Genomic DNA, 18,131 nt, shown 5'->3' with positions numbered 1-18,131 from the left:
CTTAATATATTATCATGCTTTTTACAACAACGTGAATGTACTATTGCTGTGTGTCTGTGAAGGTTCTCAGAAAGGGTGATGGGAGTCAAAGAGGAGGTACTGGTCCGTGTGTGTGAGTACCTCCTCTTTGACTCCCATCTCCCTTTGGAACACAAACTTGGGGTAATTAGGACCCTACACCACCGGGCAGAACATGTTCCCTCTAAGCCTGAAGGAAAAAAGAAGGAACACACACATGTAAAGGAAGCACTCAAAACGTGCGGCTATCCTAAATGGGCGTTCTTAAAGTCAGCAAAGAGGCACAGAAAAGAAGACCAGACACCAGCGAGGGAGGATAAGAAGGACAGACGCAACAACATTGTCATCCCCTATGTAGCCGGTGTATCAGAAAAACACAGGAGAGTTTTCTCCAAGCATGACATCCCGGTGCATTTCAGACCCAGCAACACGCTCAGACAAAAACTGGTTAACAATGTGGTGTATGCTGTACAGTGCAGCGAGGAATGCCCAGACCTCTACATTGGAGAGACCAAACAGCCACTTCACAAGCGCATGGCACAACACAGAAGAGCCACCTCCACAGGACAAGACTCAGCAGTCCATCTGCATCTTAAGGATAAAGGACACTCTTTCGAGGATGCCAATGTTCACATTTTGGACAGAGAGGACAGATGGTTTGAAAGAGGAGTGAAAGAAGCCATCTATGTCCACTGTGAGCGACCATCTTTGAACAGAGGCGGGGGTTTACGACACCAACTCTCTGCCATCTATAATCCAGTTTTGAGATCCCTTCCCAGACGCCTTAACGCCCACTCACATCCTGGGCCATCTGACCTCAGGAATTCACGTGATAAGGTGGGGCCAGGTTTCACAATGAACACACCCAATACTCTGGCTGATTGGGACCCACACCCAGTTTCACACCTTGGCTCAGGCGATTAGAGGATCATCACGGGGTCCTTTTGTCCCTCTGTGGGGGGATACTCCCACTAGGTTTATATCTGGGACTCTCCACCATTTGACCTTAGAACTGAAGAAGCTTCTCGGATGAGAGGTGAAACGTCTTCAAGCAACTTAAAGAAGTCCAGACGCTTTTCTTTGCAAGCTCCTTTGACTACTATTGCTGTGTTATTTATTACTATTACTGAAGGTCCGCGACTCCGAACTGTAGTAAAGGGACCTCTGACTAATACGGCGGGGTCCCTGTCGGCTCGTAGCCGAAAAATAGCTTTACTTTGTTGTGTGGGTCAACTTTTCTTGCAAGAGACAGAGAGAGGCGTTGAAAGACTGCTCCAACGGAACTTATTGTTTTCGGAGGAAAACACGAACACGGTGTACAGTCGAGTCTTAATAGCTTACTTACAACTGGGCTCGTCAGGCACTCTTCTTGACTGAAGTGGTTCTTATTATATTTACATGCTTCCAGCTCCCGTTTTTCCTCGATGACAACTCGTACCTTTCCACTCCCCTTTTTCTCCCTCCTCGCGCTCACAGACCCATAACGTGTATGGCAGTCCATTCTCCCTGCAACACGGACTACACTCCCCATGATGCTACATTCTTTAGAGCTATGCTTGTAGCATTCTGCCTGTTAGCTTAGCACAACAACAACAACAACGAAAAGGTGCTCTCTCACCCAGGAAACACACAGCCGCAGAGAGAGAGAGAGAGCGTCGCCCTGTAACCATGGCAACCGTAACGCTGCCGCCTGGAACAACAGAACGTAGCTGTCAAACAAAACCCAAACAGTCCTGACCCGCTACAATATGAAACAGGAAAGTAACGCAGTGTAATCCATTTATTTGAATAAATTAACTGTATTCTGAATACCACCCTTTTAAACGGTAACTGTAACAGAATACAGTTACTCATATTTTGTATTTTAAATACGTAACAGCGGTACATGTATTCCGTTACTCCCCAACACTGATAGTAATAAATCACACAGCAATATTCATGTAGTTGTAAAAAGCATGATAATATATTAAGTACTCCTAAGTACTCAGAATACGTTACTCTCGTTGAGTAACATAACGGAATACATGCCCCAAAATACATTTTGGGGCATGTATTTTGTAATCTGTAGTGGAATACATTTTAAAAGTAACCTTCCCAACACTGCATACACCTACATGCCTGCTCACATATGCACAGGCAGAGGTTGAGCTTAGCTAAAGGTCTCACTTGATGGCAGTGTTCAGGAGCTGAATCTCCTCTTTCAGTTTCTGAGCTTCCTCATGCAGCTGAGCTCTCTCCTGCTGCATCTTAGTGATGTACTCGGCGGTCTTCTGCAGTGTGGTGGCTTTGCTGATCTGCACACAGCAGAGAGAGGGATTACCATACATTAATCATATACAAAAATTATTCACCATTATGAATAATTATTTAAATCGACAAGCTCAAATCTGGTTGCACTGTTAATGCTAAGACTTAGCATTTGCATGTTACATATTACAATCTGCCTCCAACTTTCAGCATATCCATCTAAAATGCAGCAGCACACGTTTTCACAGTACCTTTATGCTTGGCTGAGAGCTGAGTGTTGTCACGAGGTTATGTAAAGTGTCAAATCCCAGTTTGATGTTGAAACGCCTCTTCTGCTCTGCTGAGATGTGAGTTATCCTCCTGGTGTCTGTTTGCTGCGCACAGCAGAGCTCAGAAATATATTTGTCACACTTCACACACATTCTCATACTGAGATAACAATAAGACTCCTATGTTCTCACTCATCACTTAACAAGGACTTGATTATATTTATATGTATAAAAAAGAATATATCCAGGACGTCCTACCTTACTTGATTCTAGCTTTCCATATCCTGAGAACCCTGAGTGTGGAGACTCTGGGTTGGAGGCTTTGTCTAGAGGGTTTGGTGGTGATGTTTGTCCTTGATGTGTTGGAAAATTAACTAGAGAAAAAATAAATAACATACATGACATTTATGTATTATATTTGTTGGAAATCAGATGCACCTATGTGCGTCAAACCCTGCAGTAATGAGTTTTTAATCCATTAAATCAGCTAGACATGTTGTGGCTGTGGATGCTGGCATTTAATTAAGGCTTCAGCAGTACAGTTTTAGTCAGGACCAGTACGCTCAAAAGAAGATTGATATTTTTATCTGCAGTTATTATCTTTGGTATAATGGCTCTCCTCTGGGGCTTTGCATTCAATGTGCCACTCAATATTCATAACAGGAAAGGTGAAGGTGAGGAGAGCGGTAAAGGAGGAGCTTGGGTTGGGGGTGGGTTGCTAAGTGGCTTGTAGCAGCCCAGCCCCCAACTGTGCAGAGGCCAAAAACTATTAAACTGATACACTGTTACACTATATGATACTTTTTATCATGATAGGTTTTTGAATAGGCTGTGTAATAAATTTGGGTCACCAAAACTGACAAAATGTCCATCAACCATAAATAGATATAATTGTTAAATAGTGAGGGTGCACTGTAAACGGACTTGGGATGGCTGAAAATAACATTCTTTATTGAATGATGAGTTTAGATTTGAGACTCCACAGAAGTCTGATTGTCACGGTCCTGGGTCTTATGACCCAGTGTTTTGAGTTTTAGTTCATTTTGATGTTTATAGTTTATGTTAAGCCCTTCAGGTTTTCTAAGTTCATTTGTTACCATGCCTAGGTGATTTTAGTTCTTATTAATTCCCCCTCGTGTTTCCAATCCATGTTAAGTCTCCCCTGCTCTTCATGTGTTTCATGTCTGTGTCTTACCTTGTCAAGTTCTGGTTGTCATGTCTGCGTTTCATTATGTTTCCTGTTTTATTTTGGAAGGAGTCGTGTGTTCTTGGTTCTTTGTATTTAGCTTCACTGCTCCTGTCATTAGGTTCATGTTAGTCAGCTGTTTCCTCATGTGTCTCCACTTCCCCTGATCACCTCATGTGTGTATTTAAGTCCTCTGTTTTTGCATGTCATTTGTCAGGTCGTCTGCTCATCCATACCCTCACGTCAGCATTCTATGTCAGTTCACCACGTTTAAGGTTTTTCATGTTTAGCTTTAGTTCACCCAGTTTAGGCTATGGTTTAGTGTTCACCTGTGTCCTGCTGTTTGTACTCCCCTTTTGCTGGCCTCAATAAACGGCTTATTTTCTGTTAAATCTACGCCACGTTCAGTTTATGGAGTTGCGTTTGGGTCCTTTTGCCAACACCTACAGTCTGCCCTCGCCAGACTGTGACACTGATAACAAAGCAACACTTTGCAAATTAAGATTGACCATTTAGATTTAGTTTCTCTTTTTGGTCATGAGCTGCAGATTAATAAATAATTAAAATAACATTTACTCTGCAGTGCTCAAGCAGGAAAACTGATTTTCAAAATAACTTTGGTTCTAAAAGAATAAACTCATTTATCAGCTGCTCATTAGTTTCTGCAAGTGAATCAAATATTTATATTTTGAAGCAGTCAGATTGTGCTCTGTGACTTTTAATGTTTACAGTAACATTCTTTAACAGCTGCTTGTGTATTCAATGTTAAAATGACACCACTTTCTTGTTCACATACCGCTTCTTCTTTGCACATCAGAGCTTTAAGGTTTCAGGAAGTGTTCCTGACTACATTCACGTTTTTAATGCAGTGCCGCCTGAGCCTGAAGATCACAGGCATCCAGTATTTATTATCAGTGCTGCCCCTTAAACACAGAGATTTCTCCATTCTCAGACTCTTTTGATGATATTATGTAATGTACCAGTAGTCAAGAGACAGTCAAGGTCTTCATACTTCTTTTATGCTGATGAACATTACTTTAATATTGGCCCATAATTTAATTCAATTCAATTCAATTTTATTTATGTAGCGCCAAATCACAACAAAAGTCGCCTCAAGGAGCTTCATAGATACAGAGAAAAACCCAACAATCATATGACCCCCTATGAGCAAGCACTTTGGCGACAGTGGGAAGGAAAAACTCCCTTTTAACAGGAAGAAACCTCCGGCAAAACCAGGCTCAGGGAGGGGCGGCCATCTGCTGCGACCGGTTGGGGTGAGAGAAGGAAGACAGGATAAAAGACATGCTGTGGAAGAGAGGCAGAAATTAATAACAGATATGATTCAATGCAGAGATGTCTATTAACACATAGTGAGTGAGAAAGGTGACTAAAAAGGAAAAACTCAATGCATCATGGGAATCCCCGGCAGCCTACGTCTATTGCAGAATAACTAGTTATTAGTTAACTAATCCTTAGGGCTGGACCCTAAGGATCACCTGGCTGGACCAGGTGACCCTGAATCCTTAGTTATTAGTTAACTAATCCTTAGTTAACTAATAACTAAGGATTCAGGGTCACCTGGTCCAGCCCTAACTATATGCTTTAGCAAAAAGGAAAGTTTTAAGCCTAATCTTAAAAGTAGAGATAGTGTCTGTCTCCCGAATCCAAACTGGAAGCTGGTTCCACAGAAGAGGGGCCTGAAAACTGAAGGCTCTCCCTCCCATTCTACTTTTAAATACTCTAGGAACAACAAGTAGGCCTGCAGAGCGAGAGCGAAGTACTCTAATAGGATGATATGGTACTACAAGGTCATTAAGATAAGATGGGGCCTGATTATTTAAGACCTTGTATGTGAGGAGCAGGATTTTGAATTCAATTCTGGATTTAACAGGAAGCCAATAAAGGGAAGCCAAAACAGGAGAAATATGCTCTCTCTTTCTAGTCCCTGTCAGTACTCTTGCTGCAGCATTTTGGATTAACTGAAGGCTTTTCAGCAAGTTTTTTGGACATCCTGATAATAATGAATTGCAGTAGTCCAGCCTGGAAGTAATAAATGCATGAACTAGTTTTTCAGCGTCACTCTGAGACAGGATATTTCTAATTTTAGAGATGTTGCGCAAATGGAAGAACACAGTCTTACATATTTGTTTAATATGTGCGTTGAAGGACATATCCTGGTCAAAAATCACACCAATGTTCCTCACAGCGTTGCTGGAGGCCAAGGTAATGCCATCCAGAGTAAGAATCTGGTTAAATACCATATTTCTAAGATTTCCAGGGCCGAGTACAATAACCTCAGTTTTATCTGAATTAAGAAGCAGAACGTTAGCGGCCATCCAGGTCTTTATGTCTTTAAGACATTCCTGCAGTTTAACTAATTGGTGTGTGTTATCTGGCTTCATGGATAGATAGAGTTAGGTGTCATCAGCATAGCAGTGAAAATGTAAAAATACTATGTCTTCTAATGATGCTGCCTAAGGGAAGCATGTATAATGTAAACAGAATTGGTCCTAGCACTGAACCCTGTGGAACTCCATAATTAACCTTAGTGTGTGAAGAGGACTCTCCATTTACATGTACAAATTGGAGTCTATTAGATAGATATGATACAAACCACTGCAGTGCAGTACCTGTAATACCTACAGCATGTTCTAATCGCGCTAATAGGATATTATGGTCAACAGTATCGAATGCTGCACTAACGTCTAGCAGGACAAGCACAGAGATGAGTCCACTGTCAGAGGCCATAAGATCATTTGTAACCTTCACTAAAGCTGTTTCTGTGCTGTGATGAGCTCTGAAACCTGACTGAAACTCTTCAAATAAACCATTCCTCTGCAGATGACCTGTTAGCTGTTTGACAACTACTCTTTCAAGGATTTTTGACATGAAAGGAAGGTTGGAGATTGGCCTATAATTAGCTGCTGGGTCTAGAGATGGCTTTTTGAGTAAAGGTTTAACTACAGCCACCTTGAAGGCCTGTGGTACATAGCCGATTATTAGAGATAGGTTGATCATATTTAAGATCGAAGAATTAATTAATGGCAGGACTTTGAGCAGTTTTGTACGAATGGGATCTAAAAGACACATTGATGGTTTGGAGGAAGTAATTATTGAAGTTAACTCAGAAAGATCAATTGGAGAAAAAGAGTCTAACTTAACATCAATGTTACTAAGAGTAGCTGTAGATAACATTACATCTGTGGGATGATTATTGGTAATTTTTTCTCTAATGATAAAAATATTTTTTGTGAAGAAGTTCATGAAGTCATTACTAGTTAATGTTAAAGGGATGGTTGGCTCAAAAGAGCTCTGACTTTTTGTCAGTAACCTATTTCTCCAGGCTAAATGATGATCCTCTAAATTTTTGACACGGCATTCCCTCTCCAGCTTACGAGACATCTGCTTTAGGCTACGTGTTTGAGAATTATGCCACGGAGTCAGGTACTTCTGATTAGAGACCTTAGTTTTCACCGGAGCTACAGTATCCAGAGTCGTACGTAGTGAGGAGGTAAAATTATTAACAAGATAATCGACCTCTGTTGGAGTAGTATTCAGATAGCTGCTCTGCTCTATGTTGGTACAGGGCATTGAAGATGATAACAGTGGGTGGATTATATTCTTAAACTTAGTTACAGCGCTTTCAGAAAGACATCTACTTTGATAAAGTCTACTCTCCACTGCTGTGTAATTTAAAGAGAGTTTTTTTGTTGATTGGTGAATCGCTGCCTTTCTCTTTAAAACAAAACAAAAAAATGTAGGAATCTTAAATTTGTGCTTAGTTGATTATTTCTTTGTTGTAATAATGCTTGCTGGCAATAAATTTTATACTGCTGGAAAGCCACATTTCCAAGGAAAATGCATTTGTGGGTTGAGTGGGTTGCACCGATGTAAAACTTTACTTCTCTAAAAATGCCATGTTGTTCATTGTATTGGATGATTAAAGTCTGAAGGAACAAGTCATAGACAGCCAACATAACCACTAGGGATGGGTATTGATAAGATTTTCACGATTCCGATTCCATTTTCGATTCTGTTTAACGATTCGATTCTTTATCGATTCTCTTATCGATTCTTTTTTTTTTTTTTTTTTTTTTTAAAGGAGAACACTAAGGTCAATCGACCTTAGTGTTCTCCTTTTTATAAAACAAAGTTCTAAGCTAATCAGCTTAGAACTTTGTTTTATATCTTCTCTTTGAACAAGGTAGACATTTAGGAGTAACATGGCCTTACAAACCCAACAGTGAGATCTTAAGAGATCCAGCCTACGGCTCTTCAATGGGGTGTCACAGGGTCCCCAGGAAAAAAAAAATTGTAAATGTAAAATAATAAAATAAATATTCGTCTGTAGCAATAACAAAGTATAACATAAATTGTTCTGTGGCAATTACACAAGAATATCCAGTAATGTCCCTGCCTACAATTAAACACATTCACTTACCGAAAATCGGGGGCATCTGCTGTGGCAAATGGGTGCAAGCCTTTGACCACAAACTTAGTCACTGCTCAGTGACATTCGTCTATCCTGGCCTGAAAGGAGATGCTACCGGTAGACTGCAGCGAGAACTGGCAGCATCTGAGCCAGACTCTGTCTGTCTCTCTCATCACGATCACCTAAATGCACAGTAATGGCAGGTTTTGTAATAAGGCAGATCGCGCTAACATAATATGCACTGTTAGTTGATTATTTACCTGCCGCATTAACGGGAGAGGACGTGCAAACGTTACCGCTGCTGCTGGGTTGAGATTCACGAGTCCGGAGCGGAATTAAAAACACGACATTCATTTAAGGTCATCGCGTGTTTTGTGAGGAAATGCTTTTGCATATTCGTAGTGTTTCCTCCCTTAAATGAAGTATCTACTTTGCAAGTATTGCAAGTTGCCCTGTTGTCATCCGTTCTCGTAAAGTATAATCAAACTTTTGAGCGTTTGAGCCGCTTAGGTGCTGTGTTTCCTGCCAGGTAAATGACGCTCCGCAACGTGGTGACGTCATTCGGGGCGACTGGAATCGATAAGGGAATCGTTTGCAAAAATGGCAAACAATTCCAAGGAATTGAAACAGTGGGAACCGGTTCTCAACAAGAACCGGTTTTCGATACCCATCCCTAATAACCACACAGGCTGACTTACAACAAATGCTGGCTGAAGAATGTGATGCCATCCCACAGCACTGTGTGTCCAAGCTGGTGACCAGAATGAGGAAGTGGTGCCAGGCTGTTGTGGCTGTGTATGGTTCTTCCACATGTTACTAAGGTCCCTGTTTGTTAAATGGATAAACTGTTAAATTGCTGATATGGTTTGTTTCTTCAGAATTCAATTATCCACTCTAATGAATGACACTACACAAGAGTCAGTAGCAGAACAAGCTGTTTGACATTTGCAGAGAAGATGGCACATTTTTCATGGGCACAACCCACATTTGATTTAAAAAAAAAAAACAAAAAAAAAAACAAAAAAACAACAACTATCAAATCGTGCTGACCTGTTGACAGTTAAGCATCTGGTATGTTTTTCACATTCTACTGTAAATCAAATAAGGGTTTTTAAGATTTGCAAATCATTGCTTTCTGTACCACTTTTTTATAAATGGGGTTGTATCACTCCCTGAAGCAGTGAGGTCCTACCAGTTAAGCTGCTCCTGTCAGTGCTGTAGAGCTGAACAGGTGACAGCTTCTCAGTCTTGGGAACGAGGAGGGTTGTGCCAGTGTCTGAGGTACCGTGGGTAAGCCGGGTAGACACAGCAGAGCCTCTGGAGGTGCTAGTTTGAGGTCCACTGTGGCCCAGGGTGGCACTCTGGCTTTGCAGAGGTGTCAACACGGGGATCCCTACCGACCAACCGGCCCCGTGCTGCAGCTGTGATGACGGTCCACCTACATGCGATCCTCTGCTTGTCTGCTGAGCAACACATGGTATCCAATTAGAAGACCTGTCTCACAAAAATGAAATCACTTTCCCCTGAAAGGATGTGGCACAGAGTATTTAGAGCAGAGGTTTGAACCAACACATGCGCATATATATATATATATATATATATATATATATATATATATATATATATATATATATATTAGGGGTGCAACGATATTCGTATCGGTATTGAACCGTTCGATACAGTGCTTTCGGTTCGGTACGCAGATGTATCAAACAATACAACATTTGTAATTTATTTTATCAATTTTCCTTCTGACGATGCTGTCTGTGTTGAGCGCTCAGTGAATCTGTGTTCGACTACTCCGCCTAGGCTGCACTGTCGAGCGCAGATCCACTGAGCGCTCAACACAGACAGCATAGTCAGAAGGAAGAGCGCAGGGCAAGCTAGCGAGACAGAAGTTAAGCTCTCCTTGCAACAGGCAAATTGAACCTCATTCAGATCTGGCATTTGGAATTATTTTGGTTTTCATGTGACGTATGACCCTGAAGGTAAGCGAGTCATGGACTAAAGTAAAATAGTATGTTGGATGTGCCATGCAATGCTCAATTACATTGGTGTGAACTAGTGTGTTAGCGCAGTTAGCTCGTTAACGTGTTGACCGTCTATCCCCATGCACGGAGCGATCGGCGGTAGCTCGTTAACAGAGATTTGCCGTGTTGTGGTGTTAAGGTCATTTCAACGAGATTAACCTGAAAGCACTAGTGAGAACACAACGAATATGACTGCACATTTACGCCGACATCATCCTAGTGCAAAGACAAGTGGAAGCAGACAAAAAAAAGCAAGCATGCTACTAACTTTAGCCGAGTCATTTAGACAGCTGTTAGCACATGATTCTCCTTATGCTGCTGAGAATATAGCCCAGAAGAAGCGGATAGTATAGCTTTTATTTTGGAAAGAGCCATTTCTCTGTAATAAACTCTCTTTTCCAAAGATGAGTGATTCCTCAATCAGATACAGGGCTTGCAATATCGCTAGCCCGACGTCCCGGGGCTAGCGATTTTTTCCAGTCGGGCTACCAAAATCTATCTCTTCCCTGCCCGTCGGGCTATTGTAGGAAAAATATATGTCAATGCTTTTGCATTCTTTCAGAAATGTAGCTGGGTAATTATGTCATTGGCATCGGTGAGCCACTGTCAATATGTGACATATTGAAATCGCGTTTGAATTTGCGCTTGTTTTTTTGCTTTCACTTTGCAATCGTGCGAACTGTGTATAGAGAGCAACAGCACTGATCTGTGAGTGATGATAATTTGTGCACCAATTCCTCTGACATCGTCTTATTAATCGTTAGCTTACTATGCAAACATGACAAGTGAAATCTCCCGCAGCAAGCTTAAACATGTGAGAGGTTGATCGCGCAGAGAATCGCTGAGCTTATGTGAGTGCGTGTGTAAAAGCATTTCAGTTCTGCTGAGCCAAATAAGACAGGTCAGGGTGAAGAAGTGACAGCCAAAGAAAAGCTTACCACAAAACGGAGAAGTTATGACAAATCAGACTATAAGGCAAAAAGAAAGTGCAGCTTTATGGTTTCATGGACAAAAGAATTTCTGTGGCTGCAATATGACGAGCTATATAACCAGGGCTGCACATAAGTGGTCCGCAGGTGCGCATTCGCTCTCACGGACAATAACCATATCCAACTTCTTAATAGCAATGAACTGGTCTGCATTGGTGCATCATATCTTTATTCTCTTCCCCCTCCTGCCCCCCCCCCCCCTCTTTCTTAAATAGATAACTATCATATCTGATATCATATCTCACAGTACAATAATATTGAATGGGTTGCATTGTTGTATTTTGTCATGTTTCTCAGGTCTTTGTCTGAATTTCTACGAACATTATTGCTAAGGATTGTCTTATTGCATTGGAGTCACACTGGGTTAAATATGTACACTTGGGTTTTAAGGGGTATTTATTATTTTCTTCTTTTTTTTTGGGTTGTATGGAAGCCCCAAACGCAATTTCATTGTTCTTGACAATGACAATAAATAAATAAATACTAAATACTAAATAAAAAACGCGCACAAGGGTTAGGGTTAGGGTTAAATTTAAAAACTGTACTTTTGAGTTAAAATATATATTTATAATTTTAATAAATGACAAATTAAAAATTTGTGTATCGTTGCACCCCTAATATATATATATATATATTAGGGGTGCAACGATACACAAAATTCACGGTTCGGTTCGGTTCGATACTTTGGTGTCACGGTTCGATATTTTTTCGATACAAAAAAAATGTTCCTGCATTTTTAATTTGTCATTTATTAAAATTATAAATATATATTTTAACTCAAAAGTACAGTTTTTAAATTTAACCCTAACCCTAACCCTTGTGCGCGTTTTTTATTTTGACAGCGAATGCGCACCTGCGGACCACTTATGTGCAGCCCTGGTTATATAGCTCGTCATATTGCAGCCACAGAAATTATTTTGTCCATGAAACCATAAAGCTGCACTTTCTTTTTGCCTTATAGTCTGATTTGTCATAACTTCTCTGTTTTGTGGTAAGCTTTTATTTGGCTGTCACTTCTTCACCCTGACCTGTCTTATTTGGCTCAGCAGAACTGAAATGCTTTTACACGCGCACTCACATAAGCTCAGCGATTCTCTGCGCGATCAACCTCTCACATGTTTAAGCTTGCTGCGGGAGATTTCACTTGTCATGTTTGCATAGTAAGCTAACGATTAATAAGACGATGTCAGAGGAATTGGTGCACAAATTATCATCACTCACAGATCAGTACTGTCGCTCTCTATACACAGTTCGCACGATTGCAAAGTGAAAGCAAAAAAACGAGCGCAAATTCAAACGCGACTTCAATATGTCACATATTGACAGTGGCTCACCGATGCCAATGACATAATTACCCAGCTACATTTCTGAAAGAATGCAAAAGCATTGACATATATTTTTCCTACAATAGCCCGACGGGCAGGGAAGAGATAGATTTTGGTAGCCCGACTGAAAAAATCGCTAGCTCCGGGACGTCGGGCTAGCGATATTGCAAGCCCTGTATCTGATTGAGGAATCACTTATCTTTGGAAAAGAGAGTTTATTACAGAGAAATGGCTCTTTCCAAAATAAAAGCTATACTATCCGCTTCTTCTGGGCTATATTCTCAGCAGCATAAGGAGAATCATGTGCTAACAGCTGTCTAAATGACTCGGCTAAAGTTAGTAGCATGCTTGTTGTTTTTGTCTTTGCACTAGGATGATGTCGGTGTAAATGTGCAGTCATATTCGTTGTGTTCCCACTAGTGCTTTCAGGTTAATCTCGTTGAAATGACCTTAACGCCACAACACGGCAAATCTCCGTTAACGAGCTACCGCCGATCGCTCCGTGCATGGGGCTAGACGGCCAACACGTTAACGAGCTAACTGCGCTAACACACTAGTTCACACCAATGTAATTGAGCATTGCATGGCACATCCAACATACTGTTTTACTTTAGTCCATGACTCGCTTACCTTCAGGGTCATACGTCACATGAAAACCAAAATAATTCCAAACGCCAGATCTGAATGAGGGTCAATTTGCCTGTTGCAAGGAGAGCTTAACTTCTGTCTCGCTAGCTTGCCCTGTGCTCTTCCTTCTGACTATGCTGTCTGTGTGGAGCGCTCAGTGGATCTGCGCTCGACAGTGCAGCCTAGGCGGAGTAGTCGAACACAGATTCACTGAGCGCTCCACACAGACAGCATCGTCAGAAGGAAAATTGATAAAATAAATTACAAATGTTGTATTGTTCGATACATATGCGTACCGAACCGAAAGCACTGTATCGAACGGTTCAATATCGATACGAATATCGTTGCACCCCTAATATATATATATATATATATATATATATGAGATTAGGAACTTATAATGGACATAAATCTGCTTGCTGAATGAAAAGAGACCGCTTGCTATGTCCTCTTTTGTTTAGGTTAGATGAGTAAACTTTTAGATGTAACCTATTTATCAGGTAAGCTTTTGAAAATTTCTGCAGTCTTCTACAAAAACATTAACACTAAGGTGCGGCTTACTAAGGACACCTGTGTCTATTGCCAGCACACAGCACTCCTTTAGTTGCTCATACTTACATACATATATCAGTAATACAATGCTGAGTGGCCTTGATGATATGAATATCCATTCTCCAGTAGCACTTGGTAAAAGTCACTAAAGTTCATTAGTTATTTCTTGTTGACATGCTGTGCTAAGCCAGTTTTCCACACTCACTGAGGAGCTAGAGGATGATGACCTCTGAGCTTTGGCTGTCACTGGAGCAGTATCAAATCCCAGGGTTGGCTTTCCTGATAACACAAATCCAAAATTAAACATTAGCCCACTGCATTTTTTATTTTTGTTTTACTTAAAAAACTGTTAGTTGAGGAAGAACATGTCAGAATTCACTCACGTTCATGAGCCCCAGTGGAGAGCAGTTTAGCCAGACAGCTAGTGGGTGGGGGAGTGGATGGAAGTACAGGGGGGGCAGCTGTCCTCGCTCCTCCTGTCTTTTGCTTATGCTTCCCTTTGGCCCCCGTAAATGTCACCTGTTCTGGCACTGAGAAGCAGTGAGCTGCTGTGACAGAGGGCAGCGCTGCATGGACCGGGTCAGATACAACAGCTAGGTAAGAGAGAGAGTGGCAGGGAGTCTGGGAGTACGTTTCCCCTGTGTGAGGGTATCCGTGAGCCTGCTGCGCAGCACCCTGAGCCCCCATGGTGGAGGCTGTGTGAGTGATGACAGTGGAGGTTCCACTGCTTGTCGTATAGTAACCAAACTTGTGGCATGGCAGTGGGTACAAAAAGGGAATACTTGCAGAGGCCGTCTGTTCAGTGCTGCTGCTAAATGCTATAGAAACTGGTGCATCATGGTATGACTGATGTCCATAAGGCATGGCTTCTGTTATGATGTTGGATGTGTGGTATTCTCCACAATCCTGGCCAGAGCTGGTCTGGTTTGGCCGGGTATTAGATATAGAGGGGTGGGACAGATTGTCAGATAGTAGATTGGGCTGGGAAAAAAATTAATCTGTTTTACTGATTAAACAAGAATAACATTAGATGCTGGAATAATTGAATAATTCTGCACAAGCAGACAATAAACACAAACAGAAGAAGCTGATAACAGCAGCAGTACCTGAGCCAGCTGCGTGTCGATGAGAAGCCGGGGCGCTGTTGCCACAGGGGAGGGAACTGGAGCAAACGCTGCACCAGAAGAACTCCCAAAATAGCTACAGTCCGCAAAACCAGTGTGCTCGGTGGGTTGGCCACGGTTGTTCATAAAGATATCTGAGAAAGAGTACAGTATATATAGTATGTTATTCAGAATATCAACTGGAAAAGGCTCTGATACAGCAGGAAGATAAAACATTTAAAAGAATAATCTAATGAAATAAAGTACACGTGACATATATAGACATTCAACAAAAACTAACCAATATATCAATCAACTGTTTATAAGTAACTCAAATTTTATGCTGAAAAGGAAGTAGGAAGTAGAAAATTAAATGATCCTACTCCGCCTTCCTGTCTAATGAATGATAGAAATATTCTTCTTACTTTTAAAGGCCTGCCAGCGGCACACACACACACACACACACACACACACACACACACACACACACACACACACACACACACACACACACCACACACACACACACACACACACACACACCTTAGATATTTTACTTCATGGTAAAATAATACATGGAAAGTAGGATAGTGCTCTCTGGTGGACAACTGAAGAAACAGAGGTTATACCAAATAAGGATTTTGTATTTTGTGTACTGCAGTTTCTGTTACATTGTATATACAGTGACCAGTGTAGCATTCCGATAAAAACCAGTTTTTGCAGATTTTCTAGACATGGTACAGTGGGGCAAAAAAGTATTTAGTCAGCCACCGATTGTGCAAGTTCCCCCACCTAAAATGATGACAGAGGTCAGTAATTTGCACCAGAGGTACACTTCAACTGTGACAGACAGAATGTGAAAAAAAAATCCATGAATCCACATGGTAGGATTTGTAAAGAATTTATTCGTAAATCAGGGTGGAAAATAAGTATTTGGTCAATAACAAAAATACAACTCAATACTTTGTAACATAACCTTTGTTGGCAATAACAGAGGTCAAACGTTTACTATAGGTCTTTACCAGGTTTGCACACACAGTAGCTGGTATTTTGGCCCATTCCTCCATGCAGATCTTCTCGAGAGCAGTGATGTTTTGGGGCTGTCGCCGAGCAACACGGACTTTCAACTCCCGCCACAGATTTTCTATGGGGTTGAGGTCTGGAGACTGGCTAGGCCACTCCAGGACTTTCAAATGCTTCTTACGGAGCCACTCCTTTGTTGCCCAGGCGGTGTGTTTTGGATCATTGTCATGTTGGAAGACCCAGCCTCGTTTCATCTTCAAAGTTCTCACTGATGGAAGGAGGTTTTGGCTCAAAATCTCACGATACATGGCCCCATTCATTCTGTCCTTAACACGGATCAGTCGTCCTGTCCCCTTGGCAGAAAAACAGCCCCATAGCATGATGTTCCCACCCCCATGCTTCACAGTAGGTATGGTGTTCTTGGGATGCAACTCAGTATTCTTCTTCCTCCAAACACGACGAGTTGAGTTTATACCAAAAAGTTCTACTTTGGTTTCATCTGACCACATGACATTCTCCCAATCCTCTGCTGTATCATCCATGTGCTCTCTGGCAAACTTCAGATGGGCCTGGACATGCACTGGCTTCAGCAGCGGAACACGTCTGGCACCGCGGGATTTGATTCCCTGCCGTTGTAGTGTGTTACTGATGGTGACCTTTGTTACTTTGGTCCCAGCTCTCTGCAGGTCATTCACCAGGTCCCCCCGTGTGGTTCTGGGATCTTTGCTCACCGTTCTCATGATCATTTTGACCCCACGGGATGAGATCTTGCGTGGAGCCCCAGATCGAGGGAGATTATCAAAATCAAATCAAATCAAATCAGATCACTTTTATTGTCACATCACATGTGCAGGTACATTGGTACAGCACATGTGAGTGAAATTCTTGTGTGCGAGCTTCACAAGCAACAGAGTTGTGCAAAATACAATAATGTAAACAAGCAAAATACAAGAATGGCTACATCTGAAACTAATAAATATATGTACAATATATAATAGTATATGCATTTCTGGATGTGTATACTAAATATTTTTCTACGTGTGTGTGTGTGTGTGTGTGTGTGTGTACACATATTTTACAAATTAAATAGAGTAAACAATAAATAAAATATATAAAATAAAATATACAGAGTGAGACATGTGCAAAACAGTGGCGTTACTGTACAGTATGGAGTGCATAATGTTAAAGTTCCAGTAGTGAAGCTGAGGTGTCTATGAAGTGTTCAGCAGTCTGATGGCCTGATGGAAAAAGCTGTCTCTCAGTCTGCTGGTACGGGACCGGATGCTGCAGAACCTCCTTCCTGATGGAAGTAGTCTGAACAGTTTATGGCTGGGGTGACTGGAGTCCTTGATGATCCTCCCCACTTTCCTCAGGCACCGCTTCCTGTAGATGTCTTGGAGGGAGGGAAGCTCACCTCCAATTATCCGTTCAGAGCACCGCACTACTCGCTGGAGAGCTTTGCAGTTGTAGGCGGTGCTGTTGCCATACCAGGTGGTGATGCATCCAGTGAGGATGCTCTCAATGGCACAGTGATAGAAGGTCCTGAGGATGCGGGGGCTCATGCCGAATCTTTTCAGCCTCCTGAGAAAGAAGAGGCGCTGCTGCGCCTTCTTCACTGTTTTGTTTGTGTGTACTGACCACGTAATGGTCTTGTATGTCTTCCATTTTCTGATAATTGCTCCCACAGTTGATTTTTTCACACCAAGCTGCTTGCCTATTGTAGATTCACTCTTCCCAGTCTGGTGCAGGTCTACAATACTTTTCCTGGTGTCCTTCGAAAGCTCTTTGGTCTTGGCCATGGCGGAGTTTGGAGTCTGACTGTTTGAGGCTGTGGACAGGTGTCTTTTATACAGATGATGAGTTCAAACAGGTGCCATTCATACAGGTAACGAGTGGGGGACAGAAAAGCTTCTTACAGAAGACGTTACAGCTCTGTGAGAGCCAGAGATTTTCCTTGTTTGAGGTGACCAAATACTTATTTTCCACCCTAATTTACGAATAAATTCTTTACAAATCCTACCATGTGAATTCATGGATTTTTTTTTTACATTCTGTCTCTCACAGTTGAAGTGTACCTCTGGTGCAAATTACTGACCTCTGTCATCATTTTAAGTGGGGGAACTTGCACAATCGGTGGCTGACTAAATACTTTTTTGCCCCACTGTATAACACTAGTACTTACACCGTACAGCCATGAGTATTCACACAACCATTCAAATCACTGAATTCAGGTGTTCCAGTCACTTTCATGGCCACAGGTGTATATAAGAAAAAAAAGTAAAAAAAAAAAAAAAAAATCACACACCTAGTCATGCAGAGTGCTTCTACAA

At 41.7% G+C, this 18,131-nt stretch overlaps 1 protein-coding gene across 4 annotated transcripts in view; it reads right to left on the bottom strand.

Moving 5' to 3' along the window:
* Positions 1–18,131, bottom strand: part of mlxipl (MLX interacting protein like) — a 32,044-nt gene that overhangs the window by 4,023 nt on the left and 9,890 nt on the right. For 2 of the 4 annotated variants that reach the window (XR_013100495.1, XM_024803977.2), the window contains exons 8-14: positions 14,782–14,933; positions 14,059–14,656; positions 13,881–13,954; positions 9,345–9,615; positions 2,793–2,908; positions 2,517–2,639; positions 2,185–2,312 (exon numbers count right to left, since the gene is read on the bottom strand). Coding sequence is in view for 3 of the 4 variants with exons in the window: in XM_024803977.2 (XP_024659745.1) it covers positions 2,185–2,312; positions 2,517–2,639; positions 2,793–2,908; positions 9,345–9,615; positions 13,881–13,954; positions 14,059–14,656; positions 14,782–14,933 (1,462 nt within the window). In the remaining variant the exon portion in view is untranslated. The other 2 variants (XM_024803978.2, XM_076888943.1) reach the window with 2 other exon arrangements.

Source organism: Maylandia zebra, linkage group LG10 (assembly GCF_041146795.1).
Source record: "Maylandia zebra isolate NMK-2024a linkage group LG10, Mzebra_GT3a, whole genome shotgun sequence".
NCBI classification, from domain to species: domain Eukaryota; kingdom Metazoa; phylum Chordata; class Actinopteri; order Cichliformes; family Cichlidae; genus Maylandia; species Maylandia zebra.
This window is presented reverse-complemented; position numbering and strand designations above follow the sequence as displayed.